The following is a 14,059-nucleotide window of genomic DNA, read 5'->3' as shown; positions in this document are numbered from 1 at the left end:
GTCACGTTCTTTCAAAATCGAACCCAGAAGCAGACCAGGACAAGGAGAGTAGGAAGAAGGTGAGTATTTATTTACAAGCGAATGTGAATGGGTAGAAATATCCAGGTGGCGTAGCGGGCAGCGGTGGTGAGTTTATGGGAGTAAATAGGTGGATCCAATGGGGTAGCGGAATCCTCCGACGACCAGGTGGGAATGGAGTAAATCATCTGGGTGAGTAACTGAAGAGAAAACAAACGGAGGTAAGTTTAAGGCAAGCAATACGTAAAAAACAACAAAACAAATTCTATCCAACTTGAGGCTGATACTATGGCACAACATACTGTTCATGGCTAATGATCCGGCAGGGAATGGATGTCAGGTCCGGGCTTATGAAGAGGAGATGATGATCAGCACCAGGTGTGCATATAGCTGATGGGATACAGGTGCGGGTAATCAGAACTCCCAACTGGCTACATTGCCCGGCAACCAGACAGGGTGCGTTCCAGGACGCCGGAAAAAACACTCCAGGACAGAACACAGGCAAAAAACAGACTCAGGAAACGGGATTCGTGACAGTACCCCCCCCCCCCCCCCCCTCCGACGAACGCCACCGGGCGGACTACCCGGAGCGCCAGGGTGGAGGTGGTAAAAGTCACGAAGCAGGTCATTGTCAAGGATCTGACGCCGAGGAATCCAACTCCTCTCCTCAGGACCATATCCTTCCCAATCCACTAAATACTGGAACCCTCGACCCCGCCGTCTGGAGTCCATGATGCGGCGCACCGTGTAGACAGGACCACCTCCGATCATCCGAGGAGGAGGAAGATGAGGAGGAGGGGGCAACAGAGGACTGAGCAGAAGCGGCTTGAGGCAGGAGACATGAAAGGTGGGATGTACTCTTAGTGTAGCAGGCAGCTTGAGTCGGACCACAACAGGATTAATGATCTTCTCCACTACAAACGGACCAATGAACTTCGGTGACAGTTTCCTCGACTCAGTCCGTAGAGGAAGATCCCGTGTAGCCAACCAAACCCTATCTCCGCCGGTATAAGCGGGGGCAGGAATACGGCGACGATTCGCCTGGATCTGATACCGGTCAGAAACCTTAAGGAGGGCATTCCTGGCCCGATGCCAGGTGCGGTGGCAACGAGGAATGTGGGTCTGGACAGAAGGAACCGAGAGATCCCGCTCCTGAGAAGGAAACAAGGGAGGTTGGTAACCGTACAGGCACTGGAAGGGAGACATCCCAGTGGCAGATGAAGGGAGAGTATTATGAGCATACTCGACCCAGGGTAATTGAGAGGACCAAGAGGTGGGATCAGAGGAAACAAGACAGCGCAGCGTGGACTCCATCTTCTGGTTGGCTCTCTCCGCCTGCCCATTAGATTGGGGGTGAAATCCAGATGTGAGACTGACTGTAGCTCCAATGGCCAAACAGAAGGATTTCCAGACAGCAGAGGTAAACTGAGGACCACAGTCAGAAACAATGTCACAGGGCAACCCGTGGACCCTGAACACCTCCCTAACCAGGATCTCGGATGTCTCAGTGGCAGAAGGCAGCTTGGAGAGGGGAACAAAGTGGGCAAACTTGCTGAATCTATCCACAATGGTCAGAATAACCGTGTTACCAACAGAAGAGGGCAACCCCGTGACAAAATTCAGGGACAGATGCGACCAAGGTCGCCGGGGAATAGGTAGGGGGTGAAGAAGCCCAGAGCTGGCCCGATTGGTACTCTTATTCTGCGCACAAACAGGACAAGCTGCAACAAACCTCCGGGTATCTTCTCCCATGGCAGGCCACCAAAATCGTCTGCGCAGTAGCGCCATAGTCTGAGCAACACCAGGGTGACAAGCTATCTTGCTGGCGTGGGACCACTGAAGGACAGCAGAACGAACCGACTCAGGCACAAACAACCGACCGGGTGGACCGTTACCGGGCCCGGGCTGTGTCCGAAGAGCCACCATCACCTCCTCCTCAATCCTCCATGTAACGGCTCCCACGACAATGTTCTGGGGAAGAATCGTCTCGGTCTTGGCCCCACTCTCCTCAGTCTTGGAGAACATCCGGGACAGGGCATCCGCCTTCCCGTTCTTCGACCCAGGTCGGAACGTCAGGGAAAAATTGAAGCGTCCAAAAAACAAAGCCCACCGGGCCTGACGGGAGTTGAGACGTTTAGCCGGTCCAGACCACAAACGGTTGCTCCGCTCCCTCCAACCAGTGACGCCACTCCTCCAAGGCAAGCTTAACAGCGAGAAGCTCCCGGTTACCCACATCGTAGTTTCTTTCAGCTGGAGAAAGACGACAAGAGTAGAAGGCGCAGGGATGGAGTTTACCGTCAGTGGAGCTACGCTGGGACAGGATGGCACCCACCCCCACATCAGACGCATCCACCTCCACAATGAACTGACGGGAAGTGTCAGGTTGAGAAAGAATCGGGGCGTTGGTGAATCGGCTCTTCAAATCTAGAAATGCTCGGTCTGCCTCAGGAGACCAACAGAACTCTGGTGCAAGACGTCAGTACAGTTAAAGGGGCGGCCACCCGGCTGTAATCACGGATAAACCTCAGATAAAAATTTGCAAACCCCAGGAATCTCTGGAGCTGCAATCTTGTACCGGGCTGGACCCAATCCCGAACCGCCCGAACCTTCTCTTGGTCCATCTTGATCTCTCCCCTGGAGATGATGTACCCGAGGAAGGACGTCGTGTGGGCGTGAAAATCACACTTCTCAGCCTTCACGAACAGACGGTTCTCCAATAACCACTGCAGGACCTGCTTGACATGCTGAACGTGGCTAGAAAGCTCCTTTGAGAAGATGAGGATATCATCCAGGTAAACGAACACAAAAATACCAATCCTATCTCTCAGAAAGTCATTCACCATACTTTGGAACACAGCAGGAGCGTTGGTCAGTCCAAACGGCATCACCTGGTACTCGAAATGTCCCATCGGAGTATTGAACCCAGTCAACCACTCGTCCCCCTCTTTGATCCGAACCAAATGATAAGCATTACGTAAATCAAGCTTCGTAAAAACCGTAGCACCCTGTAAAGAATCAAAAGCAGAGCTCATCAAGGGCAGGGGATACTTGTTCTTGACCGTAATATCATTCAAACCCTGATAATCAATACACGGTCGAAGAGAGCCATCCTTCTTGCTCACAAAAAAAAATCCTGCTCCCAGAGGTGATGACGAGGGCCGAATGAGACCTGCAGCTAGAGACTCCTTGATGTAGGTCTCCAAGGCCTCACGTTCAGGTCGAGAGATACTGTATAACCGTCCCTTGGGAAAGGCGGCTCCAGGAAACAGATTAATCGCACAGTCATAAGGTCGGTGGGGAGGAAGGGACAGAGCCTTCTGTTTACTGAATACTTCACCCAACTCGTGATATGTTTCTGGAACCAGGGACAAATCAGGAGGAGCAGAGTCACTGACCTGACTGGAAACGGCAGGAGAACAGGCAGTCCTAAGGCAGTTAGCATGACAATCAATGCTCCAACTAGTTACCTTACCCGTCACCCAATCAAACGAGGGATTGTGTTCCTTCAGCCAGGGGTAACCAAGAACCAGAGGAACATGGGGCGAGGACAGAATGAAGAAGGAGATAAACTCTGAATGATTCCCCGACAACAACATCTTAACCGGTTCAGTCCTCATAGTGATCCGTGCCAGACTACTGCCGTTCAGTGGTTGCTTCAATGGCTTCCAGCAATTGCTCCTTGGAAAGCCCCAGCTGTTCCACCAGGTCGGCATCAATAAAGCTGCCATCGGCACCTGAATCGATAAAAGCGTTCATCTCTAAGCTCTGATCCTTATTCATAAGGGTCGCAGGAAAACGGGGTCTGACAGGATCTTTGAGAGGTTGAAACTGGCTCGCTAAAATTCCTCCTAAAACTAGCGAGCCGGGCAGTTTAACGGGCGCTGTGGACAAGCGGAGATGTAATGTCCCGAGCTACCACAGTAGAGACAGCTGTTGGTCTCACGTCTACGTTGGCGCTCCTCCTTAGTTAGCCCATGTCGCCCCACTTGCATTGGTTCAGGATCTGGTGGCAAGACCCCTCCACTAATCATGTGTGGGGAATAACGATCAATACGTTCTGGTTCACTTCCTGAACGGTAACAGAGTTGCTGATTGATTGGATGGGCCCCACTGCTTCTCCCTCCTTATCTACCCGAATAGATAAAGTGACCAAGCTGTCTAGGTCACTAGGCTCTGGATAGGATATCAGCTAGTCCTTGAGTTGCTCCGAAAACCCCTGGTAAAAAGCCGCTTGTAGTGACTCCATTCCAACCACTCTCCACAGACAATGTCCTGAACTCGATCATAAAGTCTGCCACACTGCGAGCTCCTTGGCAAAGAGTGAACAAACGTTTAGCTGCGTCCTTACCTCGGACTGGATGGTCAAAAAGCTTTCTCATCTCTCCCGTGAACTCCTGGTATGAAGCCATGCAGGTCTCCTGTCGTTCCCAAACGGCTGAAGCCCATTCCAGAGCTCTTCCACGCAGCAGTTCAATAACAAAGGCTATCCTAGCCTTGTCAGTGGCGTAAGAATGGGGCTGCAGATCAAACACTAACCCACACTGCATAAGAAACGGTGACAGTTACATTTACATTTAAGTCATTTAGCAGGCGCTCTTATCCAGAGCGACTTACAAATTGGTGCATTCACCTTATGACATCCAGTGGAAAAGTCACTTTACAATAGTGCATCTAAATCTTAAAGGGGGGAGAGGGATTACTTATCCTATCCTAGGTATTCCTTAAAGAGGTGGGGTTTCAGGTGTCTCCGGAAGGTGGTGATTGACTCCGCTGTCCTGGCGTCGTGAGGGAGTTTGTTCCACCCCCAATGGAACAAACTCCCTCACGACGCCAGGACAGCGGAGTCAATCACCACCTTCCGGAGACACCTGAAACCCCACCTCTTTAAGGAATACCTAGGATAGGATAAGTAATCCACTAAAACCACTCCGCAATCACAGGAAAAAAACTGCTGCTCCAAATTCGCTCCATTCATTAAAATCTCAATTTAACCGACACCCATCTATTTTTGTGACTACCTGGACCTACCAATTGGATTTTAAGTACTCAAACCAAAACATACGGATTTGAATGAAAATGATTTTAATTAACATGAAAAAAGTGAATGTAAGAGCAAACATAATTTCAAATAGGCTAGGGTACTACGGGGTAACTAGCCACCCCCTAAGAACAATGTCTAACTGCTGACACAAAAAAGCAACGCTTGGAAAAAACATGGTATGTGGATGAATGTCATGCATAGACAAATAAACTATAAAGGGAAATAAATGGCTACAGTTTACACTTTTTTTTGTTATTTCATGAAATGTTGTTTTTAGAAAAGGGTATTTTTAAAGTACCGAGGTAACACACACAATCATTTAAAAATATCTCCAAAAGTTGTGATCACCCAGAGGAATTTTGTTGTTGAGCACGAGCAGCCAGGGAAAGTGTTGGGCAAATAATTTGGTGACATCTTGTGGTCTTCATGAGAATTACAGGGGGGGGGCACTCCCTCTCTTGCTCTTGGTCCTCATCTTTGTTAGTCACCTTGATTTAGCACTTGTGTGTTTTAGCAATTTCTTTATGGAAATATTTAGCGAACTCCATGACAATAGCTAGAGCAAGGTGCTATAGCAGCACACAAGTAGACTACAAATGCATGCTGGTTGCGGGCATGCTCTGAGCTCGTGAAGTGAGCGCAACTGGAGCGAAATTGGAGCGGGCGAGAAGGTCGAGACTGCAGCCTTTGGGAATCTCGATCAACGCTTCAATCAAATTGGGCACGTTCCGCTCCTTTCTCTGCTCCGCTCACATACTCTTAGTTGCCATGGGTACTGAAATAAGTCACTGCATGAAACTCGCCCCCTCCCCTCGCCGTTGGACATTCTTTACGGGTCTGACTGCCTCCCTCAGGGCTGACCAAATAAAGGATTTAGCCAAGTACCTGCAGATTTAAAGGGCACATATTTCCCTGTGTCAGACCATTTATTATTTAGAATTAGGATTGTTTGACAGTGTCCTGACCATAGAGATCCTATTCAGTTTGTTAAGTATTCTAATTCCTAATTGTATGGTCCTGACACTAAATTAGATAAACTGTCAAAAAGGTTCTGTCACAAAGTAGACCAAAAAGCAGTTAGTCTACACAACTGTTTCCTCTGAGGAATGCTAGAGTCTACTTTATCGTCTACAATCACTGAGTTAATTACCGTAATAATGTTGTGATATTGTATTAGAAATACTTGTATAATACCGTAATACTAGTATTATAGATGGATCATGTTTACTGATGTAGCTGTGTTATTAATACACCATCAGAATGTAGTCTAATAATAGAAACAAATATCAATAACTTTATCAATCAAATCAATGACCTAAAATAAAAACCTCAAGATCATATTTTGCGAAACACATTCTTCTAATTCATCCCAGGGCACATGCAGTGTAGCCACAGTGCAGTGCAACCTGAGGTGGCTGTTTTCCAGCTCTACCTTGTTTATCTACCAACGAGCTTCTGTTTTAAGGTACAATCAGTCATTTCAACAGTCTGACCCTGACACTTTTGTTTGTAAAAATTAGGAATGGGGAAACTGTTCGACAATTGCTAAATTGATATTCTTGAAAATCATAGGTATATATTTTAGCCTAGCCAGCCCTATGGCAATCATTAATTTAACAATTTAACAGCAGAAACTATTACAGATTGCGCCTTTAAGAAGCAGTTCGTTCATTCCCCCGCCCTCTCCAAAGGCAGCAGAAAAGCGTTTGACGTGGCATCGGGTCCGGAGATGACATAGTTGAACATCACCGCAGCTAGCCTGCTACATCTTGCTATTCAAGTATAGCCTACTGTAAGTAACGATAGGTTTGCAGAATAGGTGAGCGACACGAACGACCAAGACCGTCTGCTCTAAAGCATGAATCTCCCCAACGTGCTGCAATCAGAGGAAATTATGTGGTTCTTCTTTTTCGTCAGCTTCCTTAACTGTGTGTCGGCCTATGATGTAGATCTGAAGAAACTGGATGGTCTCGCAAAAGCGAAGGTGGAGGTAGGCTTGAGTAAGAATATTAACGCAATTAGATGAGTAAACAAAGCCACTTCAAGTAGCCTAAGATAACAATAATGAATAAGAAGCAGGCTTTTATAAAAAATATTTGTCGATATAATTATGGATCATGTTTTGGTATTATTGGATACACGTATAGCTCAATACATTTTGATTCGTTTTGAGGGAAATATTGGGTAGCTTAACTGTTGTCCTATGTGCGCATGCGTAGGTTTTTGGGAGGAGGAAAATGAGGAGGAATGAATGAAAAGTTTAAACCCTCCTCGCATCTGCTCCTATGGGTGTCTATCCATGTTATTGGCTTTTGATCAAACATTTTGGTAAATAACATTAATTGCAATAGTGATTCCACTGCACATTATACTATTCTAATGGGTTGAGACTCATGGGCATTTATAGGACTAAATGATAGGCTATTCTCTGTAATCATTCTGTGTTACAATAGAATGCCAGTGAATTACGTCAACGTGGCTGCAAGATGAGACCTCAAATTACAGTGGACTAAACAATGCCCTTTTCAGACATTCTTCTCATTGTGAGAACATATCATCCAGGGTGCATCACACCTGCCAGGATCTTTGAGTACAAATGTGTTGTCAAGTTGCTATTTACCTGTGGGATATCTACCTATCAGCAGGTAGTAATGAATTTCAGAGGAGAGCTGTAAGCTTGGCCACATATCTATGTACCCATGGATGTGCAAATCACATCCCCCTCCCATGGGCTAAACAAAATATCATTACATAGGGCAGGGATCATCAACTAGATTCAGCCAAGGCTTTTTTTCTTGAGCGGATGGTTGGGGGTCCATAACATAATTACAAATAATATGTAGACTGCAAATTGACCGCAAGAAGCCCAAACAGATATATTTCACTAACAATAATTAGAAACCTTTCTTACATTGTATACGACGATCATGTCTCTCTATAATGCGTGGGAATACTTGGGAACAGATTTCCCAAATTAAAATCACTTGGAGCTGATTTAGTCCTTTATGTCCAACAATGGAAATAAAATTGCTTATTTTTTGCTCAACCATCCGCGGCCGCCAGTTGGAACTCTTTCTTACATAGGGCCTACAATATAGTATAGGCCTATGGTATCTCAACAAGAGGCAACATGTTTTTCAGACAGTGAGTGCTTCACTTGTGCCCAGATGGTGCGATAAGTCCTTTTATCTGGTGATAGTCCTGACTCCTACAGTACTAATGGGTCAGGAGGACCACCTGGGTCTGAATCATACCCAGTCAGTCACCCACTGCCCTGCTCCTGTCCTGGTGGGATTTATAACCACTATCCTGCTTAATCTTTTTCTCAGTCTTGCGGTGGATGACAGCTGAACAGGCTGAGAGAGGTAAGCGCTTAAGTAGGCTTATTGTTATCAACAGTCCTCTCTGTATATGTACAGTATTATTGTTAATTTGCGATTGATGAAATGCTCAGAAATATCACTGCCTGCCCAACAAAGCAGAGTTACACTAACCATCAACTCTTCAACCCCTCAGGTCAAAGCCTTTGTGACCCAGGACATTCCTCTTTAGTATCCTTTCATTTTGGTCATGGCAGACGTGCAGAGTTGTGATAGCCGATGTGTGGTAGGTAGGTCCTCTGCCGTGATGTGGCAGCCATGCACTGGTTGACAATGTTTAACTGATTTAACCATCTCAGAATAAATCATTAACAGCCTTACTGTTTTATAAACTATGTAAGGGGCCAATCCATAGTTGAAACAATGAGAGGTAACCTCACCACTGTTCTGGTAAAAAGCTGAGGGATGGGGCTAGAGAACTGTAACCAATCAAATGTACCCTCCATTGACCATCCATGATATCAAAATTATAGTTTTAACCATGTTTTGAGGCTAAACGATGTTTGTTTACAAACATTGTATTAAAACAAGCTTCGATTTTGGGTTCTGATGGGGTACGACAGTTGAACTAAGCTAATTTATTTAAGTTATATTCTTCAAGAATCAAATGGTGGACATATAATTGATGGTGGATATATAATTGATTTATAAGTCCAAAAATGAATGTAGCAATTGCCCCTTTGATGTTAAGCGCTACCAAATGTAGTAACGAAAACAAAGTTACACAGCAGCTAAACTTACTACACATTTGTACTCGTCATCTGACCAAGTAATTGAAAGCTATTTCTGCAGACAGAAGCCTAATATATATATATATATATATATATGCTGATAGCCATAAAGAAAGCCATACCTTTACCCTGCAGATAGCTTTCTGTCCTGAAGCAGTCACAGCTCCAACATGTAAGACTTTCCTGAAGTGATCTCATAACTGAAGTGCTTCATGCATTTCCCTGTCATGTATGGAGGCTGTAGCACAAAGTCCAAGCTGTACATGACCATACTTCCTCACTAGCTGGTGTGATGACAGACAGCAGGCAGGGGCACTGGTGCGTGAAGGAAGTTGTCCTGGCCTGAGGTGTCAGACACCCCTCAACTGTGTTTGCATTGCATTTCCTTGTTTGACTCTGTTTGTAACCCTTGACTCATGCCATCCCAGCCATAACCTGGTAATGAAGCACATCCCTGGGGCTGACCCCGAGCTTGTCCTCCTCAACCACTACTATGAAGAGCTGGACGTAAGTGAGCTGCTGAAACAGACGTTTTACTGTACCTTTAACACATCTCTGGTGTTAATGATTTACTGTAGGCTCTCACTAGTGCACTATAATGGTTAATGAAAGATTGGTCATAAATGTTGCAGGCTTACTTATCTAGAGATGCATGCATGTAAAGGGTGGGCCTACTACTGCATAGAAATTGTATGACAAACTCATCTGTGCATGCTACAGCTTGTGGAAGAATAGAGAGCTCTTGTGAGGATAGGCATCTCACCTAAATGTATATGCCCTGTTCAGCGGATTGCCTTGTCTGACATGACCCGCTCTGAGATCAACGAGCTGCTGGAGAAGTTGGGCTTCTACAAGAAGGCTCAGCCTGAGGACCAGGTCCCAGAGGAGTTCCGCTTCTCCCCCGCCAAGGACAGCCCCTTCAAAGCAACCACCTCCTCTTCAGCCTCCGCAGACAACACTTCCTCAGATTCTGACGCAGAGGCCAAGCACTCTGACCTGTAATCCTCACAGCAGTAAAGAGTCTGCAGTCTGTGTGGACCTGGACAGACAGGGTTACTCTCCTCCAGTGCTGGTCCATGACCAGTTTGTTTCTGTAGCTCATAACATAATTATTTGGGATCAGAACACGGGACAAGCAGATCCTGGTTCAGCACTTGGGGTAACTGTCTCTCTGTAGCATCAGAAAAGGTTACACAATTTATCTTCCGTTTGTCCATTTATTTCAGGTGAGGTGTATGATTTACCACTGTGTCAAGTGTCTTAAGGGGTCTCTCCTCTGATAATCTCTCTCGTGTGTCTAATGACTTCCTGTCCTCTGTGGAACTGAATGACGCCCCTGGCTGTAAAATCTCCTGATTGGCTTGGGGCCGATGCAACGTGTCCTGGTGGGTAGGGCTTAGGCACACAAGGGGATTCAAGTGATGAGATGACAATTGTAAAACAAAAAGTTTAACTTTCAATATTTTTGTATGATGTCCCATTTGTAGAATGTCTATCTTAAAATCAAACTCTCATTGCGCGCACACACACCGGAAAAAAACAAGTGTTAGAGTAGAAGACACTGTTTCTTAAATTGGTTTAATTGTTAATTGACATTCATTGTGGTGTACAGAAACATTGAATTGACTGTGTCCAAGCATGTATGTACAGGATTAACTAGTTTGTGGAAACTTTCTGGTTGCGGAATATTAAATTGTCGTAACCATATTTTCTTAACTCTGCATTGTTGGAAAAGGACCCATAAGTAAGCTTTTCATTGTTAGTGGACACCTGTTTACGAAACGTGACAACATTTAGATTTAGTACATTTCTCTAGTCTCAATTAGTGAAATAAATCAAAACCAGTTCTAAAACCAACAATAAAGAAACCATAAAACATTTTTATTTAGCTAGAATTCAGAAAATATACATGGGCAATAAAGTACATTCAGCCTTTATCATTAATATTCTCCTGTCTGTCATAATGAACTGAGCTGAAAGCCAGCTTTCATTTGGCCCAAGAATTTAGAGAAGGGAAGTTGGCTGGTTCCCCTAGGTTCCGGCCTTTCCAGGGACTTTTTCCTAGCCACCGTGCTTCTACACCTGCATTGCTTGCTGTTTGGGGTTTTAGGCTGGGTTTCTGTACGTCAAGTTGATGTAAGAAGGGCTTTATAAATACATTAGATTGGTTGGCCTCTAACAAACCTTTTCATATTCAAATGTTTATTTAACCAGGCAAGTCAGTTAAGAACAAATTCTTATTTATAATGACGGCTAAACCAGGACACCGCTGGGCCAATTGTGCGCTGCCCTATGGGACTCCCAATCACGGCTGGTTGTGATACAGCCTGGAATCGAATCAGGGTCTGTAGTGACGCCTTGCGCCACTCGGGAGCCCACAAATACTGACATTACCATAACATATAGCCTGTACAAACATTTTCATAGATGGACTCATGAAACAAAACCTCAAAGCATATGGTATGACCACCAACAAAAATGTTACCCGAGCATAATTAAAGAGCTGTGTGTTTCTATGTGTTTGCTGGGTGGGCTGATGCTGGCAGTGTGAATGTGACAACCTCATGCCAAGATCTTTTTTAGACCCCAATGTAGCGAACAGCGGCAAGGACAAGGAGAAAAGGTGTGATAATCTAGAAACACCAATGTGTGATTTTACCTGTCTGAGAGGAACTTGGAACCTACTTTTCAACACTGGTGTTTCTCCACAGACCAACATGATGTAGATATTCTGAGTGGTGTAAATACACAATTATAGTTTCACAACTACTATCACAACCTAGTCTGGCTTCAACCTCAGTTGTAGATTCAGATATCGGTTTTGCATCACCTTCAGTTGGTCAGCAGAACCTGGAAGCATACGGTTTTCAGGGGAAAAGCAGAGAAGAGACAAAGCCTGAACCAGATGATTCTGGTTTCTGTAGAACCTTCTCAGGCGTTTCTTTACACCTGCTATGTTAGTGCTGCATAGACGGATCCGCCAATTTCATAATGCCAGCTACTGAATAACATTGGGCGGCAGCTAGCTTATTGGTTAGAGTAAGGATGGACAACTCCATTCCTTGGGAGCCTGATTGGTTTCACACTTTTGCTTCAGCAAACACACCTGACTCCAATAATCAACTAATCATGATCTTCAGTATAGAATGCAGTTAGTTTAATGAGCTGTGTTTGATAGGGATGGAGAAAAAGTTACCACTCCGGCCCCTGAGGACTAGAGTTGCCCATCCCTGGGTTAGAATGTTGGGGTTGTAACTAAAAAGGTCGGTAGTTCAAATCCTCGAGCCAACAAGGTGAAAAATCTGTCTGATCCTTTGAGCAAGGCATTTAATCCTAATTGGTCTAGGGTCCAGACCCTGGCCGCGATCCCACTTTCTTGAGGATGTCTCAGGGAGAGTTGTGATATGCAAAAAACAATCTAATTCACACATGCGTATTAATAAATACTTGTACGTGTGTGTAATAGGATAAATATAAGCACCCACCAAATAATAATGAACATCCCTCCATACCAAGCACTATTTAAAACAATTCAAATAGATGTGTTTAGCAGATTTAGTAACACCTTTAACAGTACCAGAGTGGGGACTGAAGGAATATTAACAATGCCTCATATCATATTTTCTTTCTTCATCATCGCCAACAGCTTGAGTAACATCTTGCAATTGTCACAGAAAACTTTTAAAAAAGTAGGCATTTAATGTGGGTGAGGGAATACAGTAAAATTCCTATCTCATGTACATTTAATGTAGGGTTTTGTTGGTGCTAAATCTTCAGACTTCCAAACCATGTATAGAACTGCCTTATGACTGATATGCTGTACAACTAAATATCAGTATAAAATATCAATTAAAGCTTAAAGATGCTCTATTAAGACGGGACGGTTCGCACAGCCTAAACAAATGTGTTCAGATGAAGGGAATTTATCTGTCTGGCATGCCACCACCATCAACAAAGATAATCATAAGATGGATGCCAACACCTACACACTCCCCACCTGTTGGCCATCAGAGATGTGCAAATCAGTAACACCCCTCACTCAGAGTCGGGGCTGCTGTCTTTTGGGACATGGGTGGTGTTCAGGACCAGGGCTCAGGAGAGGGGTGCGATGGGGGAAGATACACAGTGAGCAGATCAGAGGTTGGTGCCCTGGAGTTTGGCGAGTTTCATCTCGTGCCTGCGCAGGTGATTGACCAGTGACTGCACATAGGTGAACACACACTTGGAGTCAGGCTTCCTCCCCATGATCATCATGTCCTCTACCTCCAACAGGGGCATACAGTTGGCACATTCCCTAGGGGACGGAGACATATGGTGAGACAGAGAAAGGGAGAGAGGGAGCGGTGGGGAGATAAGAGAAAGATATACAGAGTGATGGTAAGGATAAAATGTTCTCTCCACAAACTGCTCTCATAACAGCTTTTTTATCCACCCAAACTAACCAGACACGAGGGAGCTCCTCTACAAAGAATTAGTTTCAAAAAAGCATTATAGGCATACATTTAGGAGATGTACAAAGACCATTCCAAACATTCTGCCATTAGCTAAACAAAATAATCTATGTGCAATGCATGCAAATAACCACAGGGTGGGACACTTGACAAACTACTCATCACTGACAGTACTGCAGCTGACTGACAAAACAGTGCGAGCTGCCCAGCTGGGAGAGCAGGGGAGCAAGAGCTCTGGGAAACAGCTGCAAGGTGGGAGAACGAGTGAACACAACTACTAAAACAGCAGATGGTAACCTAGCCCCTCAAAGAGAGACAAATGTCAACACTGTAAAACTCTTAAGTTTCCCCTTTAATGTTTTAGATTCTGAAGGGCTAAATTCAGCGATGGCTGTTATAAACTGACCATGCTTTAAGTCGAAAACTATTCTGAAGTCA

General features: G+C 45.0%; 3 protein-coding genes across 13 annotated transcripts in view; 1 reads left to right on the top strand and 2 right to left on the bottom strand.

Annotated features, from left to right (window-relative positions):
- Positions 1-9,633, bottom strand: part of LOC124036347 (inositol polyphosphate 5-phosphatase K-like) — a 46,459-nt gene extending 36,826 nt beyond the window's left edge. Inside the window, exons 1-2 of one of the 4 annotated variants that reach the window (XM_046350810.1) lie at positions 9,293-9,353; positions 4,367-4,559 (exon numbers count right to left, since the gene is read on the bottom strand). In XM_046350810.1, the coding sequence (XP_046206766.1) occupies positions 4,367-4,427 (61 nt within the window). In that variant the 5' untranslated portion in view covers positions 4,428-4,559; positions 9,293-9,353. Of the gene's footprint in view, positions 1-4,366; positions 4,560-8,553; positions 8,578-9,292 lie in introns of those variants that run through there. The other 3 variants (XM_046350815.1, XM_046350809.1, XM_046350814.1) reach the window with 3 other exon arrangements.
- On the top strand, positions 6,756-11,114 carry selenom (selenoprotein M). The gene is made up of 5 exons (XM_046350816.1): positions 6,756-7,049; positions 8,389-8,424; positions 8,576-8,610; positions 9,599-9,677; positions 9,957-11,114. The coding sequence occupies exons 1-5, from the start codon at positions 6,918-6,920 to the stop codon at positions 10,170-10,172; spliced, it is 498 nt and encodes a 165-aa protein (XP_046206772.1). The 5' UTR covers positions 6,756-6,917; the 3' UTR covers positions 10,173-11,114.
- The window catches only part of LOC124036345 (smoothelin-like), a 70,972-nt gene continuing 67,642 nt past the window's right edge, over positions 10,730-14,059 (bottom strand). For 6 of the 8 annotated variants that reach the window (XM_046350802.1, XM_046350801.1, XM_046350799.1 and 3 more), the window contains one exon: positions 10,730-13,464. In XM_046350802.1, the coding sequence (XP_046206758.1) occupies positions 13,305-13,464 (160 nt within the window). In that variant the 3' untranslated portion in view covers positions 10,730-13,304. The remainder of the gene's footprint in view (positions 13,465-14,059) is intronic. The other 2 variants (XM_046350808.1, XM_046350800.1) reach the window with 1 other exon arrangement.

Source organism: Oncorhynchus gorbuscha, linkage group LG05 (genome assembly GCF_021184085.1).
Source record: "Oncorhynchus gorbuscha isolate QuinsamMale2020 ecotype Even-year linkage group LG05, OgorEven_v1.0, whole genome shotgun sequence".
NCBI classification, from domain to species: domain Eukaryota; kingdom Metazoa; phylum Chordata; class Actinopteri; order Salmoniformes; family Salmonidae; genus Oncorhynchus; species Oncorhynchus gorbuscha.
The sequence above is the reverse complement of the archived record's forward strand: the minus strand, read 5'-3'. Positions and strand labels throughout refer to the sequence as shown.